Here is a 25674-nt window from a genome sequence, read left to right on the forward strand (position 1 = left end):
AAGGCCAGTGGGCCACTGCCGGCCAGTTTGTGGGAAACCTGCCAATGCTATCCCTGTGGCTCGCCCTGCTGTCCCCATGGGGGGCCCACTCTTCTCTCTAATCCCTTCCTTCCCTTTGCAGCTCAGGCTCCCAGAACAGGTGAGTGACAGACGACGGGCTGGGTTGTGCTGGATGTTCACTCTGACCGTGGCGCTTCTAGCTGGCTGCCTGTGGCCCAAATCTTTCTCACTGGCCATCTCCTCGGATCTGGGAAAGGTCCTGAGAGGTAGTCTCCCTGGCTCCCCTTTCTCAGCCAGACCTGATATCCATGGCACCCCATCTCCCTGCCTCCTCCTGCCACGTGGAGAATTCTGATTTTAATGTGAGCAGGAGCTCATCTGCACAGAGAAAACCAGAGTTGGCCTGGATAAGGTGATCATACCCGTGGCTCTGCCTGGGGGTCCATGAGCACTCTAAGACCCTCACATTCCCACTGTCACAGTTCACCTGACACCCGGACCCTCTTCCAAGTGCACCCTCGTCAATTCTTTGCTCCTTATGTACCTGCAGGGGCTCACCCTGATACCCAGGGCAGCGAAGAGTTCTGAGCCACTTCCAACTCACTTCCTTTGTTGCCTGTGCTTTTGACGAGCCAGAGCCAGAGAGGCCACGTGGAGCTGTCGTTCTCCATATGTTTTCTCTGACCTGGGCTTTCTGGAAGCCTGAGGGAGGAAGGGCTTAGAAGAGCAACCTGGGCCACACATTTCCCAAGGGTGCCAGGGTCTCCCTCAGAACTTACAGAGAACAGGGGTCATGTTATAACTAAAGTGTTTATTTCCATTCAATGCACTAACTGATTGCTCTGCTCGGGTGTCTGCGTTGGCTCACAGGAGGGAGTCTGTGGCCAGATCCCTGGCTGAGGGCTTCCCCATGGCCAAGACCTTTAGGCCCAGCAAAGGTCTGGTGGGGGGAAGGAGGTGGGAGAGAAATCACACACTTTCTCTCCAGGGAGGGGAAGGAGCATGCTTGCCCGCGTCTCTGAGCGCACCCTCTGGAGGGCAGGGTATCACAGTGAATGATCCGGGTCCTGGCCTCCGATGCAGCCTGGTTTAGGCTCCCAGAGGCAAAACTGGGTTTTGGCCGTCTGAGGGCACTCAGGAGCCTCAAAGGGGCCTGTTTGCCTGGGAAGTACTAGATCGATTGGGGCAGGAGAGTGGGAAGTGGGCAAGGACTTCCAGTCCTGCAGCCTCAGAGCCCACTTCCTCCTCAATCTGTCACTTCCGTCAACAGTCCTGGAGTGGAAGGCTCCTCCACCTTGGCGCCTCCCCCTCCACACCCAAATCTCACTCCAGTCTCTGAATGGCCCAGATGGCCCCATGGCAGTTGGCTTTGGTGAGGCCTGGTGGCAGGTAGGAGGAGGGAAGAGTGTCAATGAAAACGGTATAAAAAATCCAGAAATGTGCATATAAAATCTTGCCCTTGGTGTATTGCCTAAGTCAGTAAGCAGAAAGCACCTTCTTCCTGGAGAAGGATCAAGTCCTCAAAAGGTAGGAAATGTCAAAGTGTCACTTCATTGTCATTAAAAAAAAAAAAAAAAACAAAACAACCCAACAAACAAATCCCCTAAACCAAAACCACCCTGACCAAAATACCCCCGAGTCCACAAATTGCTGTAAACAAACCCAGATGCAGGATCAACCCTTCTCAGCGGCAGTTGGAGCTGACGGCAGTCACTGCAGTATCAGTCCTTGAGGCGGGGGCTGGCGGGAGCGGGCACCAGGCCGGTCGGGCCGCCGGGCTGTGCGCGTGATAGTACCTGGAGCTGCAGACCCGGGGGCGGCATCCTCAGGAAGGCTGACCTTTCTGACGTCCCCGCGTTCTCCCTGACCCAGAAGGACAAAAGCCCCTTTCAGCCCCATGAGCCGACAGGAGAAACGGTGTCTTTCACTGGAGTTTCTAAAATATTCGCCAAAGACAGAAAAATTCTTCTGTTTGCCCAGTGGTGGCGGGAATAGATTTTCCCAGAGGGGTTCCTGGGGTGGCTGCCTGTCCATCTGTCCTGTCCTCCAGGCACTTGGTTGTTGACTGAGGCCTAGAGGAGCATCAGGGACAGGAGCCAAGGGTGGCCCCTGTCTCTCCCCTTCACATTTGTTTTTCTGAAAGTGTTTCTTGGCTCTGGCCAGGTCACCTTCCCAGAGGGAGTTGGAGAGAAACTGCTTTTGGTGTCCGATTGGACACATCGCGTGAATCTCCCAAGCCCTTTTTTATCCCCCCGCAAGAACAGTCATTGCTTTCCTTATGAGAATCCTCTTTAAAAAATATTCCTTGTATTTCCCGCCCCCTCCCAGGATCTGTTTTCTTTTTTCCCATTCCCTTTTTATTTCCGTCGCTTGAGTTGCATGTTTTCATGGTGATGTCTCGTGGCTGGTGCCGCTTGGTTCTTCCCGTGGCCCGTGGCCTTCTGGCGGGTGGCTGGCCCTGCAGTGGATGAAGCACCAGGAGGGCCGGCGCACGTGGGGCAGAGGGGGCGGGGCTTGGAGGAAGAGGTGAGCCGAGGCAGGTGAATGTCAAACCTCCACAGACTGAATCTGGTTCATCTGCGCCCGCATCACCTGGATACTGTTCAGGATTTTTTTCTGGTGGCCAGCCAAAGTGACCCCAACCCGGAGAATGTCCCTTTGGGAGAGAAGCACGTGTGTTAGGGAAATGTGCAGGTGAAGGAGCCCTGTGCCTGGTAGAGAGCTGCCTGGGCTTCCCCGGGAGGAAGATGGCAAAGCAAGGAGTACTGGGGAGTGTGGAGTGCAGAGTGGGCAGGCAGCCACAGCTGGAGGGAGTGACTATGGTGTGAGGTGGAAGAGCACGTGAGTAGGAATCAGGGTCCCTAGGGGGCCTTCTCTCCCCTGCTATGGTGAAGGGGAAGCCAGCTTACATTTTCTTTTGTTTTCTTTTTTGAAACAGAGTCTCGCTCTGTCACCTAGGCTGCAGTGCAGTGGCATGATCTCAGCTCACTGCAACCTCCACCTCCCCGGTTCAAGCAATTTCCCTGCTTCAGCCTCCTGAGTAGCTGGCATTACAGGCACATGCCACCACGCCCGGCTAATTTTTTGCATTTTAGTAGAGATGGGGTTTCACCATGTTGGTCAGGCTGGTCTTGAACTCCTGACCTTGTGATCTGCCCGCCTTGGACTCCCAAAGTGCTAGGATTACAGGTGTGAGCAACTGTGCCCGGCTGCCAGCTTGCATTTTATAAGCACCCACTTCCTTTATATCTCCCTCAACCTTCCTACCAACCCCCAGTTCGTAGGTGAGAAAACGGAGGCTAAGGGAGGTGCTATGATTTGACCAAGGTCACAGAGCTTGTAGGTGGCAGGTAGACCTGGGTATCAGTCCACAGGTGACTCCGAAGTTGGCTATCTTGCCCCTTGGTCCCTGCTTCCCTATTGGGACATGATCTATTCCTCACCCTCCAGATCACCCCACTTGGCTGGTGGGGCCGGTGGAGAGGGGGTGCTAAGGTGATGAGCAGAGGTGGCTGGGCACTTACTCCATCATCATCTGAGACACGACGTCAAAGGAGGTGAAGCCAGCATTGGCGAAGCTCTCCTTGTACTGCCCCATCTTGATGGCCTCCAGCCACTCGTCCACCGTGTTAAAGCTGGTGTAGTCGGGGATGGTGCGGTCCAGCAGCGGCAGGTTGATGCTGGGGTTGGGGGTGGGTGACAGAGATGGTCAGGGCACCTGTTTGCAGGGAGCGTGCAGGGACATGCCTGTAGGCTGCGTATGCATGAATGTGCACGTGTGCATCCATTTACGTGAACATGAACACAGGCGAAGGGGTATGTACGTGAGTATTTCTGCATGAGTGCGGGCATGGGTTTGAACCTGTGGAAACATGCATGCATATATATGTGAGCATGTGAGAGCGAGTGTGCAGAACTCAAAGCTGGGGCCAACTGGGAAGTCTAGGGAAGGCACTGCAGGGATGGCCGAGAGGCTGGACCTCGGGAGTGAGGAGGGGAAGATGCAGCTCCATGCTTATTTTCAGGAGGAGGGATTTCAGCTAGACTAACTATGCTGGTTATTCAGTTTCCTCTCCCAGTGCCATTCTCCATCCTTCCCCACTCTGGTTTGTGCTATAGGAAGCTCACCTTCTGGACTGTCCAGAGACTGTATTTCCAAAGCCCAGCTAAGGCTGGTGGCGCTAATGGGAATGACTTCTTGGCTGGCAAGGAGTGAAATGGCTCTCATGAGGTTTAAAGCTCAGAGGGATTTGATCTGGAGAGTTAGGGGTGGCTGACATAGGGTCATGGTGAGGAGAGACAGGCAGAGGGAAGCACGATGGTCTCCCGCTCATAAGAACGTGCTCTCTGGCTACAGCCAGCCCTAGATCCTAAGGATACCTGACCAGACGCCCCTCTGAAACCCTGTGGGGTTGTGGGTCCTGAGGAGTAAGTGTGTGCAGGGGCAGCAGTGTGACCTGTGACAGCCACCCAAGGAAGGCAGAGGAGAGCTGCTGCCCCACAGAGCCTGCCCTGGGAGGCTTGAGCCTTGAGGAGAAGTGAGGTACCAGGTCCCTGGGCGAACACCCCTCAGGCTGAGCCTGTCTCTCAGGCATGGGGATGCTGACTCAGTGTACAGGCACAGATGGGTGTATGGTGAGTACAAACTTCTGAATGGGTGTGTGTGCAGGTGCCTATGGATGTGTGTAGGTGTGAGAGCCTGAGACTGTGTGTGAACAGTCATGAGTGTTTGTGCCTAACTGTGTGTTCATCTGCGCATGTAGGACTGGACCTGTGTGAGCATGTGTGTGATGAGGATATAAATGGAAGTTAGAGGGTCCAGGTTTGAGTATGAGGGTAGCTAGGAAGGAAACTTAGTGACAGGCATATCTATTCACCAACTAAGATTCTGGATCCTTTGGTAATTTTTTTTTTTTTTTTTTAGATGGAGTTTCGCTCTTGCTGCTCAGGCTGGAGTGCAATGGCATGATCTCAGCTCACGGCAACCTCTGCCTCCTGGGTTCAAGCGATTCTCCTGCCTTAGCCTGAGTAGCTGGGATTACAGATGCACACCACTAGGGGCCGGCTAATTTTTTTTTTTTTTTTTGAGATGGAGTCTTGCTCTGTCACCCAGGTTGAAGTGCAGTGGTGCAATCTCGGCTCACTGCAAGCTCGGCCTCCTGGGTTCACGCCATTCTCCTGCCTCAGCCTCCCGAGTAGCCGGGACTACAGGTGCGTGCCACCACGACTGGCTAATTTTTTTGTATTTTTAGTAGAGATGAGGTTTCACAGTGTTAGCCGGGATGGTCTCGATCTCTTGACCTCGTGATCCACCCGCCTCGGCCTCCCAAAGTGCTGGGATTACAGGCGTGAGCCACTGCGCCCGGCCAATTTTTGTATTTTTTAGTAGAGAAGGGGTTTCACCATGTTGGCCAGGCTGGTCTCGAACTTCTGTCCTCAGGTGATCCACCCACTTCAGCCTCCCAAAGTGCTGGGATTGCAGGCGTGAGCCACCTCGCCCGGCCTTCCTTTGGTAATTTTTCTTCCTGGTCTCTCTGACCACACTTTAAAAGATGCCTCCTCTGCCACCCACAGGGTATGTGTCCTTTTCTTCCTCTGGGCAGTCTGTGTCCTCTGCTCTCCTGCACCCCTAAGGCAGGGCAGGTACCCAACAAACACTAGTCCTGTTCTTTCCCATCCCAAGCTGCAGTAAGGAAGAGCATCGCCTGAAGCGGGGGGAGGGGGCCGCGAAGCGATGGGAGAGGGGAAGAAGGGCAGGGCCTGGCTGGGGCGGGGCCAGGGCAGGGTCTTACCCAGAGGAGAGGGGCGCCATGGCTTTGAGGCTGTTGGGATTGCGGATCATCTTGTCTAGCGTGTTGACAATTTGGCCGAATTTGGGCCGGTGGTTGCGGTCCTTCTGCCAACAATCCAGCATGAGTTGGTGCAGGGCGCTTGGGCAGTCCATGGGCGGCGGCAGCCGATAGTCCTGCTCAATGGCATTGATTACCTGGGACAATGCAGGAGTGGAGAGGGGTTGGGTGGATGGGCTGAGGGCATCTACCCTCTGCCAGGCCCATCTTGCCCCCAGTACATTGCATGTCTGACCTACTCAGTTGCTGTGGCAACCAACCAGTTTCACCTCCTGGAGGCAGCCCCAGGGATGGGATGACCTGGGTTTCTACCATCTAGACCTTTAATCTGACATGGCAGCTGGGTTCTTGCCCCACCCTCTGCCAATCTTGGGAAATCCAGAGCCCCGAGATAGCTTCTCCCCAGGGTCCACCAAGATGACCCTCCTATGCCTGGTTCCGCCAGCTCCTCCCTCTTTCCCGTCTGTGAGCCCCTCTTGGCTTGGATGGCCCCAAGGCCTCCCCTCTCTGCCTCCTTGCTTGACCCCATGTGGCCACATGCTTGATTTTAGTGCCATTTACAGCTCTAGGTATGAGATACCTCCCCCTCATCAGGCCCACACCATGGCCTCAAGCCTGGCTGGGGCCCCCTCCCACCATCTCCACCTGCTTCTCTGTCAAGGAAATGCTCCCAAACACCCCTCTCAGCCTGTCCTGCCGCCACAGCCAGATTCACCTTCCACAGCTCGACTGTGGGTCACCCTTCTCGTGTAAGAAGTTTCTTCGAGTCCTTCCTGTCTGCATTTTTGCTAATGGAAACCCTCTGGTTTGGGTTCAACCCCGCACTGGCCCACCTCAGCCTTTGCACATGCTGTTCTTTCCCACTGGAAGCTCTCAAGTCTCCACGTCCTGCGACTGTTCGAACCCCACTTATCCTGCGATCACCTCCTGTCTGATCTTGCCCATGCTGCCGGTGCCTCAGTGCCTCCAGGGCTACTCCGATTTAGCACCTGATCTTAAAAGCTCCTGATCACAACATCCGGTTCCCTGAATAATCGTCTTGTCCCCCAGTTAGGTGGTAAACACCTGAAGGGCAGATGTGGTCTCATTTGGGGCTGGCCACAGGTGCATGCGTTCTGAAGACACACTGATGTGTGGATGAGTGGCCTTTCCTACTCCCTACCGCCTGGAGAGTCCAGGGTCCTGTGCGGACATTCGAATCAGCCACCATCGGGCTGGCAGCTACCCTGGGAGCCAGGCCCATGATCTCAGAAGCCTATGTCACACACTCTGGGAGACTGGCACAAGGCCAGGAGCCCCGATCTTCCCTCTCCCATTTGGTGGGCCGGAGAGGTCTTGCCCATCCCCTTGGAGACTTACATCCTGGTTGGTCATGTCCCAGTAGGGCCGCTCCCCGTAGGACATCACCTCCCACATGACGATGCCATAGCTCCACACATCACTGGCCGAGGTGAACTTCCGGTACTGGATGGCTTCCGGGGCTGTCCAGCGAATGGGGATCTTTCCGCCCTGGGAGACAGAATGAGGAGGGTTCGTGGGTGGGAGGCTGGCCTGTCTGACCTCTTCTCTTAATCCTCCCACTCTGTGCCCTGTGATACCCCAATCTCATGAGGCACCTCATTGTGCCCCAAACTCACCATGCAGCTTCAGACCACTGGGCATTTGCACCAGCTGCACCCTCCGCATGAAGTGCCTTTTACCATTCTGCCATCTGGAAACCTCCTTCTCATCCTCAAGTCCCTCCAAAAGCTTTTCTGAGCTCCCAAAGGATTGTCAGCTGCCCTCAATCCCACAGCTGTGACTTACGCCTCCCCATCAAGGAGGCACGTCTCACACAGCACAGTACTGAAGTGACTTGCCTACTTGCACCCGTCTCTGGGCTCTTTGTCCTTCCAGTTTAAAACCTTCAACAACCCCTGCTGCTTTCAGGAGAGAGGCCTGAACCTGGGCACTCCAGGAGCTCCAAGGTCCAGCCCTGCCTACCTCTCCAGCACTAATGCTCACTACCACTGCCCCTACACAGCCCTGCCTACCTCTCCAGCACTAATGCTCACTACCACTGCCCCTACACAGCCCTGCCTACTTCTCCAGCACTAATGCTCACTACCACTGTCCCTACACAGCCCTGCCTACCTCTCCAGCACTAATGCTCACTACCACTGCCCCTACAGCCTGTATTCCAGTCGCAGGACTTTGCCATGAGAACATGGCATTTGACAAACATTTCTGGGCCCTTCCGCTCTCAGCTCAGATATCAACCTCTCCAGCAAGCCTTCCTCTGCCTCCAAGGCTGCCTGTCCTGGCTTACAGCCCTGTCACTCCACATGGCTCTGCACATGTGTTCCCCATCAGTGTGGGAGTTGCAAGAGGGCAGGAGCTGTGGTTCCTGTCTCCCTGTCTCCAGGGCCCAGGACAGTGCTTGGCCCAGTTGGGCGTTAGTGAAATTGTCTTGCAGGGAGAGAGATGGCCACTCAGGCCTCTCTTCTCTGGCTCTGGGACTCCGGTGTTCCCTGCCTCCATCTTACCAGGGCGCTGGTGTAGGTGGGGTCTGAGGTATCGTCCTCTAGAAAGCGTGAGAGCCCAAAGTCCGACACCTTGCAGACCAGGTTGCTGTTGACGAGGATGTTGCGGGCAGCCAGGTCACGGTGCACATAGTTCATGTCTGCCAGGTACTTCATGCCGGCTGCGATGCCCCGAAGCATGCCCACCAGCTGGATGACTGTGAACTGCCCATCGTTTTGCTGTGGGAGAAGTGGAGAAAACATAGAGTGAACAGAACAGGCATCAGGGCTCTGCATCATCCTCACAATGGGAAACCAGAGCAGGGCCCTGCCAGCCTGGCTCTAGGTTCCTTGGGGAAGGACTCAGATGCTTCGGGACCCCGGAGAGGCCCATCAGAGGCCAACTTCAGGGTGGTGGTGAGAACACAGGCTTTGAAGCAGATACACTTGGTTTGACTCTGGCTTTGTTCCTTCTTGGCTGTGTGACCTTGGACATGTAATCTAACATCTTTGAGTCTCAGTTTCCTCTTCTGTGTGTTAAATGGGCCTAAATCACACCCATCTCCCAGGGCTATTCTGGCTTAAACAAGAAGGTACATGGAAGGTGCCTGGCACATGTTAGGTGCTTCACAAATATTTACTGAATAGCAGCTGATCCAATGGCCTGCTTCTGATGCCCAGTCTGGTGCTATGTCTGGTTGGTTGACTGTGGTCTCCTGGGAGACCTTGACATTTTCCTCTGTTGGCCTTGAACTCCTCCCACCAGCCTATAGAGCTTTGGAGAACTCCAAAATCTGGTGAAAACCCTGGATGAGAGGTCAAGACACTTGATTCCAGTCCAGGCCTCATCTTGACCCTCTGGGTGACTCTGGGCAAATCCAACCTCTCTTTGAGCCCGTTTTCTTCGGTGCACAATGAGAAGGCTGGCTAAGAGCAGGAATGGAAACAGATTTAAGATGTGTGCCAACTCTGATCAACTGATTGTGGCTTCCTGGGGAACCATACTGAGAAGAATTCTGGGACTGCTTCTGGGCTTAGTGGATGAGAGTGCTGGGATTGATTAGCAGTGCCTGCCACGGGTAAGGGAATGGAAAGTGACAGCCTACAAGCCATTCCTGACCTAGAGCTTTTCCAAGACCGCTTCAGGCTCTGAGAGTCTGAAGCTGTGTCCATCATTCCTTTCCTGCCCCATTCATGGGCCCCTGGCCCTCTTGGCTTCCCCTACCCGGAGAAAGGAATCCAGGGAACCATTCTCCATGAACTCAGTGATGATCATCACAGGCGTGCTCTTGGTCACGACACCCTCCAGGTGGATGACATTGGGATGGTCGAACTGGCCCATGATGGAGGCTTCGCTCAGGAAGTCCCGGCGCTGCTTCTCCGTGTAGCCTGACTTGAGCGTCTTGATGGCCACAAAGATCTCTCTCTTGCCTGGCAGCTTCAGGTGGCCACTGCAGACCTCTCCAAACTCCCCTGAGACAGAAACACCAAGACAGGCAGGATGTCACTTGCCAGGTGGAAGGGCCACCTCCCCGTTCCCTGTCACATCCACTCACAGGGCCTGCATGTACATTTTCTTCTCAATGGCCCACTCATCCTTGCAGACACCAAACCCCTTCAAGAATGTCAGGGGTCCAGAAAAGTCCCAGCCACCTCCCAGCCCTGTGCCTCAGTTTCCTCTTTTGTCAGTGAGGTGATTTTACTGGATGACCTTTGAGGGCCCTTCTTTCATGGTCATTCTGAACCTTCAGGCCTTGGGCGGGGTGGTCCTTTGAGGCCCCTGTCTCACATCCTACCTTCTGCCCCAAGGGTACACATTGGGGTGGTCTCGCCGCCCATGGCTAAGGCCATAGTACATGTGAAGGTACCAGCCACCTACCTGCTCCGATCACCTGCTCAATTTTGACACAGGAGATGTCAATTTCCTTGGCAAATTCCCGGACTGCCTCGTTGGGGTCCTCATAGGTGAAAGGGTCGATGTAGATCTTCATGCCTGGGGTCACTGGGGGACAAGACCAGGCTCTGTCATATGGACTGACTCAAGATGCACACAAAAGGAAAAGCAGGAGCCAGTCCCTCTGTGGAGGGAAATCCACTCCCATGTGGCCCCCATAAGAACTGGGCAACTCCCTGCAGGTCACTTGACCCCTCTGGGTCTTACTGAGCAGATAGGCGTGAACTGAGTAGGAGGTGAGGAGAACAGAGACCAGCAGGGGTGGCAGATAGGTCTTAGCTCTTGTTCCAACTCTCATTGATCAGCAGTGGTTTTCTGGAGCAGCTGAGGCTGGCAGAACTGATAAGCAATGTCTGTTACGGGCATGGGCACACAAGGATAAATGGAAAGATAGGTGATAGAGAATCAAGGGGTGCAAAGTAAAGGAAGAGGGGGGCAAAAAGGAAGGGAGCAAATTGGAACTAAAATACAGAAAGATCAGGCAATAGACCATGTTGTCCTTGGAGTTCTGCTACGGAGAGCTCCTCCTTGTCTCTCCAGGCCTAACTCCAGGCCTAATTCAAGCCTCCTCTTCCCCCAGGGTCCCTTCTAGCTGCCCCAACTTCCCAAACGGGCCCCCAGAGCCTGGGGCTGCCCCACTCACCAGGGACTGAGTATCCACAGCTGCTGGGCCACCTCCCCGGTCCCCCACTAGCCAAGTCTTAACCCCTTCTGGATCCCTGATTTTCTGGTAATCAACATGAGGCTAGACATCGGGCATTTGATTCCTGATCTGATGCATATTTTAATTTTATTATTATTGTTATTGTTTGCTCTCCCTCTCTTCTGTCCCACACTTATTTTTTTATGCACTAAGAGAAGAAGGTAACCTGGATGTCAAAGACCCAATTCTGAATAGCCAGCACTGAGTCAGCAAAATGCTTGGAAAGAAGGGAAAGATGACCCATCCATCTTCCCCCTCCCAGACAGACAGCTGGTCTTCCAACACCCAGACCTCCCGGTCCAGAGCCCAAACTTTCCTCTGGCTTCTCCAGAATCCTGCTCACATTCTCCTGCCGCTCCAGGAGCTGCAGCTTTGGAGGTAGGAGCTCTAGGAGTTGGGAGTTGAAATCCTTGGGTCACCATAAGGCTTGGCTGGTTGGTGCGTGAGGCCATCAACCCTGCTCAGCTGTGTGACCTTGGACATATGAGTTGATACTCTCAGCCTCTATTTTAGGCATTCCAGGAATCTAGGCGTTGGCGAATTGGCTTACAGCCTATTTTGTAAATAAAGTTTTATTGGAACACAATCATGCTAATTCCTTTGCCTATGGCTGTTATTAAGCTATGACAGCAGAGTTGGGTAGTTACAAGGGAGACCCATAAGGTCTAAAATATTTACTATCTGTCTCCTTACGAAAAATTTGCCAACCGCTGCTATAACACGTGAGCTTTATTTGGGATTATTTGTGTGGGTATTTGTTTAGCTCTTGAGGTCAGGGTTTCTTAATTTGGGTCTGTGAGCTACTTAGCAGTCCTAACTATGGGCAGTAGGAGGTCTGATAACCTCCTGAGATGGGATTCATTTATTATGATTGTCCTTTTCTATTCAAAAAGTAATTCACGCTGCTTCGAAAGTCCAAAAGTTATGGAAATAAATATTGTCAAAAACAAAAGTTCTCAAAAAATCCATCCTCAAGTATAGACCTCTGAATTTTTTTTAATTAAAATTTTTTTTTCTCTGTCACCCAGGCTGGAGTGCAGTGGCATGATCTCAGCTCACTGCAACCTCCGCCTCCCGGATTCAAGTGATCCTCATCCTCCCACCTTAACCTCCCAAGTAGTTGGGATTACAGCCATGTGCCACAACACCTAGCTTATTTTTTGTATTTTTAATAGAGTTTTAATAGGTTTTGCCATGTTGGCCAGGCTGGTCTCCAACTCCTGACCTCAAGTGATCCACCAGCCTCGGCCTCCCAAAGTGCTGGGATTATAGGCGTGAGCCACTGTGCCTGGCCTGACCTCTGGACTTTTAATAATTTTATACGTGTATCTGTTTTTCTGGCCATAGGCTCCAAAACTTTCAGCAGAGTCTCCCAGGAGTCTGAGGCCCCCAAAGAGGTTAAGAACCACCATCCAAGACTGTTGAGTGCCTGGGAGGAGGAAATGGACACTTTTTTTTTTTTTTCCCTGATTTCTCCCTCCCCTGGCAAACTGCATAAAGCTCTGCACACAGCAGACACTCAGTGTCTGTAGGGCCGAGCAGAATCCAAATGACACAGATAGAATCATAATAGCAGCTGTCACTTACTGAGCCCTTTGTGCTCAACACCATGCCAGGCTCTTTATATGCCTTATCTCCTCCACTCAAAAACTCTTAGAAGAAAGGACAATTATTCCCATTTCACACATAAGGAAACTGTGGCTCAGAGAGGCTAAGTCATCTGGCCAAGGCCACACAGCTAGCAAATGGCACAGCCAGGATTTGAACCCAGGTCTGTCAGACTTGAGCCTGGGGCCAGTACTCTTAATCACCATGTTCACTGCCTCCTGGATGACATACAACCAGAATCTGGTCCATGCCTCCTTCTGGAGTATTCTGCCATGACCACCTCCTTCCCCATCAGCCTTCTCAGAGCCAGGGCGTCGGCTCCCTGGGGATGCTCTCTTGCTTGCTCAGACTCAATGCACGCCCTGTGGTTCTTGACAACTGGTTTTCAGCCTCCCTCCCAATAGGACTGGGGGAGGCCCTTTCTGATGGGGATGGCGGACAGGAATGGGTTGACTCTGGGAGGTAAGGGGAAGCACAGTAGCTCAAATCCTCCTTGGTCGCCTCCACTGCCAAGCAACTGGATACCATCGCCATGCTGTGGCCAGCAGCACTGGTCAGGAGGGCCTCTGCTGCTTGCAGGACAAAGGTGCATGCCCCTGCCTGGCATTCCCAGCTCTCCATGGATTGGCCTCACTTCCAGCTCCCTGCTCCCTAGATGCCAGCTCACAGGACTTACTGACCCAGGGGTTTCAGACTCACTTCATTATTTCCTGCCTCCATGCTTTTGTTCGTGGTGTGCTCTCTACCTGGAGTACCCTCTCCTCTTTCTTTTTGTGACCAGATCAAATGCCATTGCCTCTGTGAAGACCGCCTGGATCGCTCCAGGGGAGACCTGTACCCTCTCCTCCGGCTCCCACAGTCCTGAGTCCACACCCACTCTTATGACCTTGATGTCTGTTCTGGCTTTTCTACCTTGTACCAGGGTTCCCAGATACGCATGCCCACAGCCCCCTGCCTGTGGAACACTCTGCTGCCTGCGAGGGCTTAGTTTACCCTCTTCCCCAGGAAGACCGAGTCTGTGTCTGTCTTGTTCATGCTGAATCCCAGGGCCTGGCACACAGTGGGTGCCCAATAAGTGCTTACTGAACACATAATGGCATTACTACGTGTCTTGAATGTCTTTGAGAATTTGATGAAAATAATGAATCTGCTTCTTGGAAAAGTATCCCTGTGTGTGCATACTCCCATATTTCACGCATAATTTTGGCGTATTCACAGGCCCTTGGAAGCTCTAGGGGTCTTTAGACCCCAAGCTACAAGCCCTTGCTTTAGAATGTTGCCTCTGGAGTACTTATGCGAAGGTGATATACAGTAGATGCTTAATAAACACTTATTGAATATACATTCAGTGTAGATTTACTGGGTGCCAGGCCTTGTTCTGGGCACTTTATAGTTTTTGATCCCATGAATCCTCCTAACAACCCTACCAGGTAAGTGCCATTATTAGGCTGATACCTTATGAAACTGTCAATATTTAACTGTTTCTGACCTACAGAAATAGCAATTTCATTTGGTACAATCCCATATGATGCCTGTTTTTCAGATGAGGAAACTGGCATAAGAAAGGTTAAATGAGTGGGACACGGTGGCTCAAGCTCATAATCCCAGTCCTTTGGGAGGCTGAGGTAAGAGGATTGCCTGAGCCCAGAAGTTCGAGACTGGCCTGGGTAACATGGCAGGAACCCATGTCTATGAAAAATAAATAAGTTAGCCAGGCATGGTGGTGTAGGCTTGTGATCCCAGCTACTTAGGAGGCTGAGGCATGAGGATTGATTGAGCCCAGGAGGTAGAGGCTGCAGTGAGCCGTGTTTGTGCCACTGCATTCCAGTCTGGGTGACAAAGCGAGACCCTGTTATATACACACACACACAGAGGAGGTTAAATGACATCAACACAGCTAATAAATGGCAGAAGTGGGGTTTGAACCCGGGCCGGCTACAGAGTCTCCACTTGTAACCCTCAGGCTGCGTTTCTTCCAGGTACTTCCCCAGTCTGCCTCTTGGAATAGAAGGTGAGTGAGTGTCTGGTGGCCAGAGCCTCCAACAAGCTTGACTCTCAGGAGGGGCACTTGCTGAACCGAGGTCGGGTGAGGACCTCTGTAGGCAAAGGCTACAGAAAATCCTGGGCTGTTGTTTGGATGATTTACGGCTGTCAGCCACTGCCTGTTGCCCTGCCCTCAAATGCGAAATTCACGATGAGGGAAGAGGAGCCAGTGTGCCGAGTTCTGGGTCTGAATTCTGGCACTGCTGCTAATTCTGGTCACAAATGAGCTGCTTTGTGAGTCTGAAGCCAGGATCAACCACTGTGTTGATCCAGCTGTGTGTCCTTGAACAAGTTACTTAATCTCTGCGTCTTACTTTTTTCACCTACCCAATGGGTATAACAAACAATACCTACCTCCTAATGGGGTTGCAAGGATTAAACGAGAGCATCAAGGAAAGTGCTGAATAATTGTAAACTGTTGCAAAGAAGAGCTGGCTATTATTAAATATTACTCCAAAGCACTTTAACGTCCCTTAATTCATTGAATCCTCACAATTCCATGACAAAAGTATCGTTCTTGCTACTTCCCATATAAAGATGTCAAGGCTCAGAGAGGTTTGATGGCTTTCCCGAGGTCACCCAGCTGGCCAGTGGCAGAGTAGGGATGAGAAGCCAGATCAGTCCCTCCGGCTCCACATCCAGGCATCACAGACCTTGGTACTCACTCAGCACCTGCTGGATGATGGAAACCGTGTGGCCATGTGGGTGATTACAGGCCAGTCACATGGATCTCTGGGCCTCAGCTTCCTCCTCTGTCCTGACCACGCAGGGTGGCTGGATGTATATGGGATCACAGGGCTGGCAGTGCTTTGAACAGAACAAAGTTCTGCTCAGATCTAACGTTAGAGCTTAGGATGGAGGGCGGGGCATCTTAGGCCTTAAATGTGCTGATCTAGCAACAAACCCTGGGGTCTATTTTAAAAATAGACCTCACCTGTTTCCCTATTACTGACTCACACACCACATAGCAATGCTCCCCAGTGGCTCCAGGAGACAGAGCATGGGAGCCTATCCCATTCCAGCTCAGTAGAATGGAGCCAGCACAGGATGCCAGCTCTGCAGCCAGACAGCTGGAGTTCATACCCCTGCTCCTTCCCTGGCAGCTGTACAACCTCTGTGCCTCAGTTTCCCCATATTCAAAGTGAGACACTATAAGGATCAAATGAATAAGTACATGTAAAGCCTTGAAACAATTCTTGGCACACAGAATGCACGCAGTACGTCTAGCCACATCTGTGATCATGGTTTCATTACTTGGGGCAATAAGAGGTGATGACATAATTTATAATCTTTTTCTTTTTTTTTTTTTGTTTGAGAAGGAGTCTTGCTCTGTTCCCCAGGCTCACTGCAATCTTCACCTCCCAGGTTCAAGTAATTGTCCTGCTTCAGCCTCCTGAGTAGCTGGGACTATAGGCACCCACCACCATGCCCCACTAATTTTTGTATTTTTATTTTTTTTGAGACAGAGTCTTGCTCTGTTGCCCAGGCTGGAGTGCAGTGGCCGGATCTCAGCTCACTGCAAGCTCCACCTCCCGGGTTTACGCCATTCTCCTGCCTCAGCCTCCTGCGTAGCTGGGACTACAGGCGCCTGCTACCTCGCTTGGCTAGTTTTTTGTATTTTTTTAGTAGAGACGGGGTTTCACCAGGTTAGCCAGGATGGTCTCGATCTCCTGACCTCGTGATCCGCCCGTCTCGGCCTCCCAAAGTGCTGGGATTACAGGCTTGAGCCACTGCGCCCGGCCTAATTTTTGTATTTTTAATAGAGATGGGTTTCAGCATGTTGGCCAGGCTGGTCTTGAACTTTTGACTTCAGGTGATTCACCCAGCTTGGCCTCCCAAAGTGCTGGGATTACAGGCGTGAGCCACTGCACCCAGCCAAAGATACCTTAGAGTCCTAGCCCCGGTACTTCTGTGTAATCTTATTTGGAAATCGAATCTTTTTTTTTTTTTTTTGAAACAGGGTCTTGTTCTGTCACCCAGGCTGGGGTGCAGTGGTGCGATCTCGGCTCACTGCAACCTCCGCCTCCTGGGTTCAAACGATTCTCCTGCCTCAGCCTCCTGAGTAGTTGGGATTATAGGTATGCACCACCACACCCAGCTAATTTTTGTATTTTTAGTAGAGACGGGGTTTCACCATGTTGGCCAGGCTGGTCTTGAATTCCTGACCTCAGGTGATCCACCCGCCTTGGCCTCCCAAAGTGCTGGGATTATAGGCGTGAGCTACTGCACCCAGCCTTATTTTTCATTTTTAAATTTTTTCTTGAGACAGGGTCTCACTCTGTCACCCAGGCTGGAGTGCAGTGGTAAGATCACGGTTCACTGCAGCCTTGACCTCCTTGTACAATCCTCTCACCTCAGCCTCCTGAGTAGCTTGGGACTACAAGCGTGAGCCACCATGCCTGGCCAGCCCCAAACTATTTTTAAGCCCAGGAACTTTTACTTCAAATTATGTCTTACCCAGAGGCTTTGTACCTGGAACTCCTAGACTCTGCTCATGCTTACATACCCACATCCAATCCTGCAGCAAATCTAGTGGCTCTGCTTTTGAAATATGTCGGAATCCAACCACTTCCCACTACCTTCTCCCTGCCACTTGGTCTGGCCACCATCATATCTTCCCTGGATTCTTCCAACAGCCACCACACTGGTCTCCCTGCATCAGCGCCTTCGGTCCATTCTCCAGAGAGCAGCCAGAGAAGTCCCACCAAGGCTGTAACTTGGAGAATGTCAGCCCTCTGCTCAGAACCTTCCAGCAGCTCCCCATTTCACTCAAGGAAAAGCCAAGGCTTTGCTGAGCCTGATGAGAATCTGCATGTTGGACTCCCTCAAAGCTTCCATTCCTCTCTTTGCTCTGCTCCAGTCACACCGGCCTCTGCTGTTTCTGAAACCTGCCAGGAAGCTCCAGCCTCAGGACTTCTGCATTGGCTGTTCTCTCTTCCTGGAATGCTTTTCCCTCAGATACCTCTGAGTAGCTCACTCCCCCAGCTCCTTTGTATCTTTGTGCAAATAAAACCCTGTCAGTGAGGCCAACCCAAGCTGTCCTATTTAAAAATGCCACCCTGATCCCCACAACTTTTGGTCCATTACCTGTTCCACTTTGTCTTTTTCCTATAGCACCTGCATCTTCAAATATACCATACGCTTTGCATTCATGACATGTATTTTTCTTTTCTTCTTTCTTTCTTTTTTTTTTTTTTTGAGACAGTGTCTCATTCTGTCACCCAGGCTGGACTGTAGTGGTCAGACCTCAGCTCACTGCAACCTCGGCTCACTGCAACCTCCGCCTCCTGGGCTTATGCTATTCTCCCACCTCAACCTCCCAAGTAGCTGGGACTACAGGCACACACAACCACACCCAACTAATTTTTGTACATTTTTGGTAGAGACAGGCTTTCATCATGTTTCCCAGGCTGGTCTTGAACTCCTGTGTTCAAGCGATCCACCTGCCTTGGCATCCCAAAGTGGTGGGATTACAGGTGTGAGCCACTGTGCCTAGCCTTATAACATGTTTTTATTTATTTATTTATTTTTATTTTTTTTTTTTTTGAGACAGAGTTTTGCTTTGTCACCCAGGCTGGAGTGCAGTGGCACAAGCTCTGCTCACTGCAGTCTCTGCCTCCCGGGTTCAATCAATTTACCTGCCTCAGCCTCCTGAGTAGCTGGGATTACAGGCACACACCACCATGCCTGGCTAAATTTAGCATTTTTAGTAGAGACAGGGTTTCTCCATGTTGGCCAGGCTGGTCTCAAACTCCCGGCCTCAAGTCATCTGCCTGCCTCAGCCTCCCAAAGTGCTGGGATTACAGGAGTGAGCTACTGTGCCTGACCTTATGACATGTATTTTTTTATTCCCCATCCTTCCCACTAGAATATAAGTTTTTCAAAGGCCAGGATATTCGGTTTGGTTACTCGGGGATCCCCAGCACCTAGAACAGTGCCTGGCATATGTAGTTGGCCCACGACAGATGTGTGACAAGGGCAGGGATATGATGATGGGCCTCTGTACCCAGAGGCAGCCACCTGAGGAACCCCAGGGCATCCCACTGAGTACAGTTTGAGAATGAATGTTGGACCCATTTAGAACTCCTTTTTGCTGAATGATCTGAAGTAAGGACTAAGCTTCTCACACCCCCCAACTCTCTGATAACTGGTTTTGCCCAGGTCAAGCGGAGAGAGGAATCTTTGATCTACTTTTCTCTCTGGCCCTTCAGGAGGGGACACCTGTGTGTGTGTGGCACATACATCCCCAGCCCTGGCCCAATGGAGGATGGGATGGTGGGAGAAATGAGGGCACTGGGTAAGGGGAAGAGGCCACCGGAGGAGCCACTGGGGAAGAACAGGGGTCTAGAGCCACAGACTGAGAGGAAGAGGAGAAGGAAGGGGCTCCTGCTGCTTTTCTCACCTCCTGGGTCAGAGCCCGGAGTCCTCATCAACTCATTCATTCAATTTGATTCATTTATTTATTCTGCAAATATGTCTAGTGTCTACTATGTGCTGGGCACCGCACTGGTGCTGGGGAGACATGGTAAATGTCAGACACAATTCCAGGTCTCCAGCGGCCCCCACTATCATGGTCATGAGATAAGAAACAGCCAGCTCAATGCAGCCTGCAAGCACAGATGCGGCTCCTGAACCCAGGATGGAGTGGGGTCAGGGAAGGCTGCTCGGAGGAGTCTGTGTATGGTGAGGCCTGAGGGATGAGTAAGAGCTACATGGGTAAAGGGAGATGGGGAGAGCGCTTGAGGCAGAGGGAACAGCGTTTGAGGCAGAGGGAACCGCACTTGCAAAGGCCTAGAGGTGAGAGTGAGCTTAGTGCAACCATGCAGCACGGCAGTAGGAGGTCCAAGATGGCTTAAGAGGTCACTGGGGAACCGACAGTAAAGGGCCCAAGGGTTCCAGCCTGCTGGGGTGTGTACATACTGTGGCCACTGGTGTAGTGCTGCAGCTTGTCCGTGTACTCCGAGTCGGCACGCTCAAACCCCCGTCTTCTGGAACAAGAGCAAAGGGCTGGAGCCACCTGGAGGCGCCCAGGGAGCTGGGAGCCACAGTAGGTGATAGGGAGAGGGTGGGCAGACCCTAGAAGCCACACCCCTGCCAGAGGGCTCCCTGCCTGTCCCTTCTGGCCCCACTTGTCCCTTCCCACTCCTCCCACCTCAAGTCCAGGTTCACGTTTTCCCCAGCTCCCCCTCCAGCCAAGCCCCCTTCAGAAAGAAGTCATCTTCCAGCCACGGCATCTGGCCCCAGAAACCCCAGGGGCTTCTGTCCACCTGAACTTATGGTCCAGTCTATTCTGAAATGGGGAACTCTTTAAAGAGACTCTTTGTTTGCATTATACCCAGCAGAAGTCAAGGAACTGGCCCCACCCTCTTGCCTTTGCTTGTGCCGTCCTAGCCACTTGGGAGGTCCCTCCCCGCTCCTCCTCCTAAGTCCTCCCCATCTTTCCAGCACCTCAGCCAGAGGGCCTGAACTCATGCAGAAAGCAGGACAATCTGTACACCCCTTCCACCAACCACTAAACTCCTAGCAGCCTGCAGTCTTTCTTGCCCATTGCATTAGTGTCTCAATGTGCCACCCCCTTCAATAGTGGGCTTGTCAGGGACGATGCCTATCCCAAAGGGATGGATTGCACATGGTGGCTGCTTAGGTAGCAGGAGGCCACTTGAAGACTTCCACTTCCTACCCACATCTCTCCCTGCAATTGTAAGAAGGCCTCCTCAGTTCACCAGCACTGTAGAGGAATGACTGAATAGACGGAGAGAAGCCATCTGGGACAGCCAGGCCCAGCCAAGCCTGGAGGCCCCACCCACCTGTTACACACGATGGCGATGACAACCACAGCGATGAGGAAGACCAGGCCAGCGGCTGAGGAGCCGATGATGAGGGGTAACTTCTCCTGGATGCTTGTCTGGTACTCGGCTGGGGAGAAAGCATGGTAGGGCATTCTCAGCCTGGCTGTGGGAGTCTTAATACCCCTGTCCCCTAACCCCTGCCATGCTGTTGGGTCTCCTGGGATCCCTAGGCTCTGTTCCTGCCCCTGACAGAGCACCTGTCACATGCCCATGCAGAAAAGGGGCTGTCACTGACTCACAGGTAACCCTGGACAAGTCCATGAACTGCTCCAATCCTCAACTTCTCATCCATAAAATGGGCATAATTCCTACATCTCAATGTTGATGTGAAAATCAGCAATAATAACAGCTGACACACACACACACAGGCAGTTAAAAGCACAGACTCTGGAGCCAGACTCCCTGGGTTTGAATCCCAATGGTGCCACTTACTAACTATGTGATAGTAAGGCAAAGTGACTGTGTGATAAGGCAAAGTGACTGTGTGATAAGGCAAAGTGACTTACCTCTTTGTGCCTCAGTTGCCTTATCTGTAAAATGGGGAGAATAATAGTTCCCATCTCAGGATTGTTGGGCAAAGCACTTAGAACAACACTTGGCACACAAGCAAGCATTCAATCAATATTAACTATTCTTATCCCTGAGTGTTTTATGTGTCACTCACTGTGCTAAGTATGTTACGTATCTCGGAACAGTCTTATGATTACCCCATTTTACAGAGGAGGAAACTGGGCTTAGTGAGGTCATGATGTGCCTGAGGTCACAAAGAAAGTAGCACTCCGGCCAGGCATTTGAACCCAGGTCTGCTTGACCCAAGGGTGGGAGTTGAAATGGGAGAACGCAGAAGATACACTTGGCATTAGCCTGGCTCTTGGAAACCATTCAATGCCATTAACACTATCATTGATTTACATTTTATTATTTTTACTTCTCTCTTTTTTTTTTTTTGGAGTGTGAGTTTCACTCTTGTCACTAGGCTGGAGTGTAATGGCACGATCTCGGCTCACTGCAACCTCTGCTTCCCAGGTTCAAGCCATTCTCCTGTCTCAGTCTCCCGAGTAGCTGGGACTACAGGTGCCTGCCATCACTCATGGCTGATTTTGTAGTTGTAGTAGAGATAACGTTTCACCATATTGGCCAGGCTGGTCTCGAACCTCCTGACCTCAGGTGATCCGCCTGCCTCGGCCTCCCATAATGCTGAGATTACAGATGTGAGCCATCACACCTAGCTATTTTTACTTCTCATCTGTCTCACTGACCAGAACAGGAACTTGTTGAGATCAGGGACACGCTCTGGGACCTTAGTGCCCACACTTGGCCTGGTAAGTGGCAGGGCCCCAGCCACATTTGTTGAATTAATAAAAGAATCTTGGGACAGTCTCTCAGTTCCCAGTCAGTGACACTCACCCAACATGGAAAAGGGCTTAAAGAAGGGAAAAAAGCTGCCACGAGGAACAGAAAGATTACAGAGGAGGTGAGTGCTGGAAGAGATGGTAGAGCCATAGGGAGGATTTTTGTGATAAGGCAAGAATTTAAGAGTCCAGGAGCCTCTGAAATGTTCAACCAGGCAAAGGCCAAGGCACGCCTAGTGGTTAGAGCAGATACTAAGAAAGGATGGTGGAATCTGGTCAGATAGAGCCACCCTGGAGTTTAGCTGACTGGTGAAACGGATCCCAGACTCACAGCAATGACAAACTATGACTTACCTACCATCTGGTGAGTGATGATATGCCTGGGACCTAGTGCCAATCCTGTGCTAGGTCTCTCATTCTTACACTAGTTTGATAATGATGGTGATAATGAGATCATTGTTATCACCCCCACTTATGAATGAGAAAGCTGAGGGTTGGAGAGGTAAGGTGACTTGTTTAGGCACCTACAGTTAGGGCTAAATCAGAAATGGAATCCTCATTTCTTTGGTTTCAGAGGCGACAGTCTTTAAACTGTGCTGCTTCTAAAGATTATTAGAGCAGGAATGGTGCTTAGAAACCACGTAGTTCCAGAGTGGGAAACGTAGCACACAGGCTAGATCTCTCACTCCCTTGCCTGGGGCAGACAGTACTAATCTATCCCAGAACTTCTTCCTGCTGAACTCAGATGCAGCTTCAGAATCCTTCTCAGTCCAATTGCAAGTCACTGGAGTTGTGTATGGATAAAATATGCTTACTCTCTCAGATTGAATGTGATGCTTTCATTTTATAGATGAGAAAAAATTGGACCAAGGAATGCGTGACTTGCTCAGAGTGGCTCTGGAAGTTAGGGCTGAGCTCCTCAGAGTCCTGGGAAAGAAAGTGGCCTGGCTGACACAATGGGAACACAAACAGGGCTTTTATATATGGTTGTGCACAAAGGTTCGAAATTAGGAAGGAGGGAGGAGGGCTGACATCTGGAAGGGAGTGCCTTTTCTAATTTGCACAAAGGTGCTTCATGGGAATGGTGACCCTTGAGTTTGTTCTGTTTGTGGAGTCTGTGCCCTCCTCTTGCCCACTGGACTCTGCTCACCTTCTGTCATGGTCTGGAAGTACATCTTGCCGCTGTAGCGCCCGTAGCCTGCCACGGTGCGTGCCCGCACCTGGAAGACATAGATGGCGCCGGCTTTGAGGCCCTGCACGGTGACCGTGTTGGTGGGGCTTTTTATGGCTGTGGCGTTGTACTCACTGAGCTCCTGCCGAGGAACAGAGAAGAAAATTAGTGAGGTTGTGGCTCACAGTGGGCCCAGAGCCCACTGCCTGCTCCTGCCACACTGGGGGCAGTTCTGGCCATTGGATAAACATCTATGGTTTCCAATTCTTCATCCCCTCCCTGTAATAGAATTATGCCTTTTGCCATGTTACTTTTCAACACTGCTCACAAAAGTAGGCAGAGTACATGTCTCTGTCTTATGGATGTTGAATTTGTCCACATGACTTGTGTTGGCCACTGGAACATTCTAGTGGACATGATACAAACAGAGGCTTTACAGATCCCTGCTGATTTGTCTTGGTCTCTTGTGTTTCTGCCATGAGAGGAGCTTGCACTGGGCAACCACTGGCTGCAGAATGAGAAACAGGAGAAGACCATGACCCAGCTCTTAGGATGAAACAGGGTCACCCCTATTGACCCACAGACATAAACCCATGGCCAAGAAAAATAGCCACTTGGTGTAAGGTGTTAGATTTTTGGGATTGTTTGTTTTGCAGTGTTATCTCAGGAAAAGCTGACTAATACACACGTATTCAGTGGTTCCTATGTGCAGACCCTGAGGACTATACTGTGAGTTATTGGAGATCGAAGGGAGAGGGCCCACCTCATTCACTTCTGCATCCCCTTCCCTGTCCTATGCCTTGATGAGTTAAGTGTAAGGGCCCTTGTTCAGCCTCAGCACACTTGGGTGAGTCAAGAACTAAGGTCCAGAAGGGAAAATGATGTTCAGGGTCACTATCAGTTCATAGTTCCTTTGAGATTCAAAACCAGGCTGGATCGGTGGCTCACACCTGTAATCCAGAACTCTGGAGACCGTTGTGGGAGGATCACTTGAGCCCAGTGGTTTGAGACCAGTCTGGGCAATATACCAAGACCCTTTCTCTAAAAAAAAAAATTAGCTGGGCGTGGAGATACATGCTTGTGGACCCAGCTACTTGGGAGGCTGAGGTTAAAGGATCACTTGAGCTTGGGAGGTCAAGGCCACAGTGAGCCATGATTGTGCCACTGCACTCCAGCCTGGGCAACACAGCAAAATCCTATCTAAAAAAAAAAAAAAATACAACAACAACAACAACAACAACAACAACAAATGAAACCAGAGTCTTGCATGGAGCCACCTCTAATGTCCATGCCTTTGGATACCCCAAACCTAGTGTCTTCTCCTTTGAGAGATGAAAAACATCAATTCTGGCTTCCTGAGTGCTACCCAGGGTGATCCAAGGAGTCTAGCACAGGACAAAGATCCAGCTACTGCAGTGGGAGTGGAGATGTGGTTGGGTCGGATACAGATGATGCTCGTTTAGGCATCTGCCAGCCACCTGGCAAAACTTCCCCAAATATCCTCTTTGCACTAGGCTGGTACTGGGTTTCTAAAGGGGGCTAAGGCACAGGTCCTGGCCTTGGAGAGCTCAGTCTGGAAAAGCGAGCAGTGTGAGAATCCCAACCCTTTGAAGATCATGAAGCTCTCTGAGAAATTTTTTTTGTGATGAAAATCTGTGAACCCTTATCCAGAAGAAGGCACACCTAGTTGTACATGCCAGTCACATACACATCATGGAGTGCATGGAGCCCTTGAAAACCTTCCCAAAACAATGGAGATTCAGTGTGTGCAACGTTATTACAGGCTTTATAGCATGGAGGTTAAGATCACAAGCTGGAGCCAGACTTCTTGGGTTCAAATCCTGGCTCCACTCTATATTACCTCTGTGACCTTGGGCAAGTTCCTTAACTTCTCTGTATCTTCATCTGTAAAAGGGGGATAGTAACAGTAGCTACCTCAGAGTTTGTTCAGAGGACAAAATGAATCAATAGGCATAACAGGCTCACACTGATAGGGTAAGCACATGCTGTGGGGCATGTGACCTGGTCTAGGATGGGGGCTGCGTTAGTCCCTTCTCATGCTGCTATAAGGACATACCCAAAACTAGGTAATTTATAAAGGAAAGAGGTTTAATTGACCCACAGTTCCTTATGTCTGGGGAGGCCTCAGGAAACTTACAACCATGGCAGAAGAAGAAGCAAACATGTACTTCTTCACATGGTGGCAGGAGAGAGGAGTGCCAAGCAAAGGGGGAAACGCCCCTTATAAAACCATCCAATTTTGTGAGAACTCACTCACTATCATGAGAACAGCATGGGGGTAACTGCCCCCATGATTCAATTACCTCCTACCAGGTCCCTCCCACAACAGGTGGGGATTATGGGAACTACAATTCAAGATGAGATGTGGGTGGGGATACAGCCAAACCATATCAGGGGCTACCAGGTGAAGTCAGGAAAGCTCCTTCATGAGTGGGGGGCACTGGAATGGGATCTCAAAGAACAAACAGGAACCACCCAGGCGAAGATGTGCATGCCTGGCAGAAGGGGCAGCAGGTTCAGAGGAAAGGAGGTGAGAAAAAGCTTGGGATATAGGGGATATGAAGGGGGCGGACCTGAAGATGTGTCTCTACCACCCCCATAACAGGGGATGGCAGGGATAGCT

The 25674-nt window shown here is 51.4% G+C and overlaps 1 protein-coding gene across 6 annotated transcripts in view; it reads right to left on the reverse strand.

Annotated features, from left to right (window-relative positions):
- Nucleotides 1-791: 791 nt before the first annotated feature.
- Nucleotides 792-25674, reverse strand: part of EPHB2 (EPH receptor B2) — a 206064-nt gene continuing 181181 nt past the window's right edge. For 2 of the 6 annotated variants that reach the window (XM_077970555.1, XM_077970547.1), the window contains exons 7-16: nucleotides 23010-23172; nucleotides 20466-20574; nucleotides 19579-19646; nucleotides 10230-10352; nucleotides 9576-9823; nucleotides 8375-8590; nucleotides 7209-7358; nucleotides 5793-5986; nucleotides 3525-3680; nucleotides 2355-2656 (exon numbers count right to left, since the gene is read on the reverse strand). In XM_077970555.1, the coding sequence (XP_077826681.1) occupies nucleotides 2548-2656; nucleotides 3525-3680; nucleotides 5793-5986; nucleotides 7209-7358; nucleotides 8375-8590; nucleotides 9576-9823; nucleotides 10230-10352; nucleotides 19579-19646; nucleotides 20466-20574; nucleotides 23010-23172 (1536 nt within the window). In that variant the 3' untranslated portion in view covers nucleotides 2355-2547. Of the gene's footprint in view, nucleotides 2657-3524; nucleotides 3681-5792; nucleotides 5987-7208; nucleotides 7359-8374; nucleotides 8591-9575; nucleotides 9824-10229; nucleotides 10353-19578; nucleotides 19647-20465; nucleotides 20575-23009; nucleotides 23173-25674 lie in introns of all 6 variants that reach the window. The other 4 variants (XM_077970544.1, XM_077970568.1, XM_077970563.1 and 1 more) reach the window with 4 other exon arrangements.

The sequence above is a fragment of the Macaca mulatta genome, chromosome 1 (genome assembly GCF_049350105.2).
Source record: "Macaca mulatta isolate MMU2019108-1 chromosome 1, T2T-MMU8v2.0, whole genome shotgun sequence".
NCBI classification, from domain to species: domain Eukaryota; kingdom Metazoa; phylum Chordata; class Mammalia; order Primates; family Cercopithecidae; genus Macaca; species Macaca mulatta.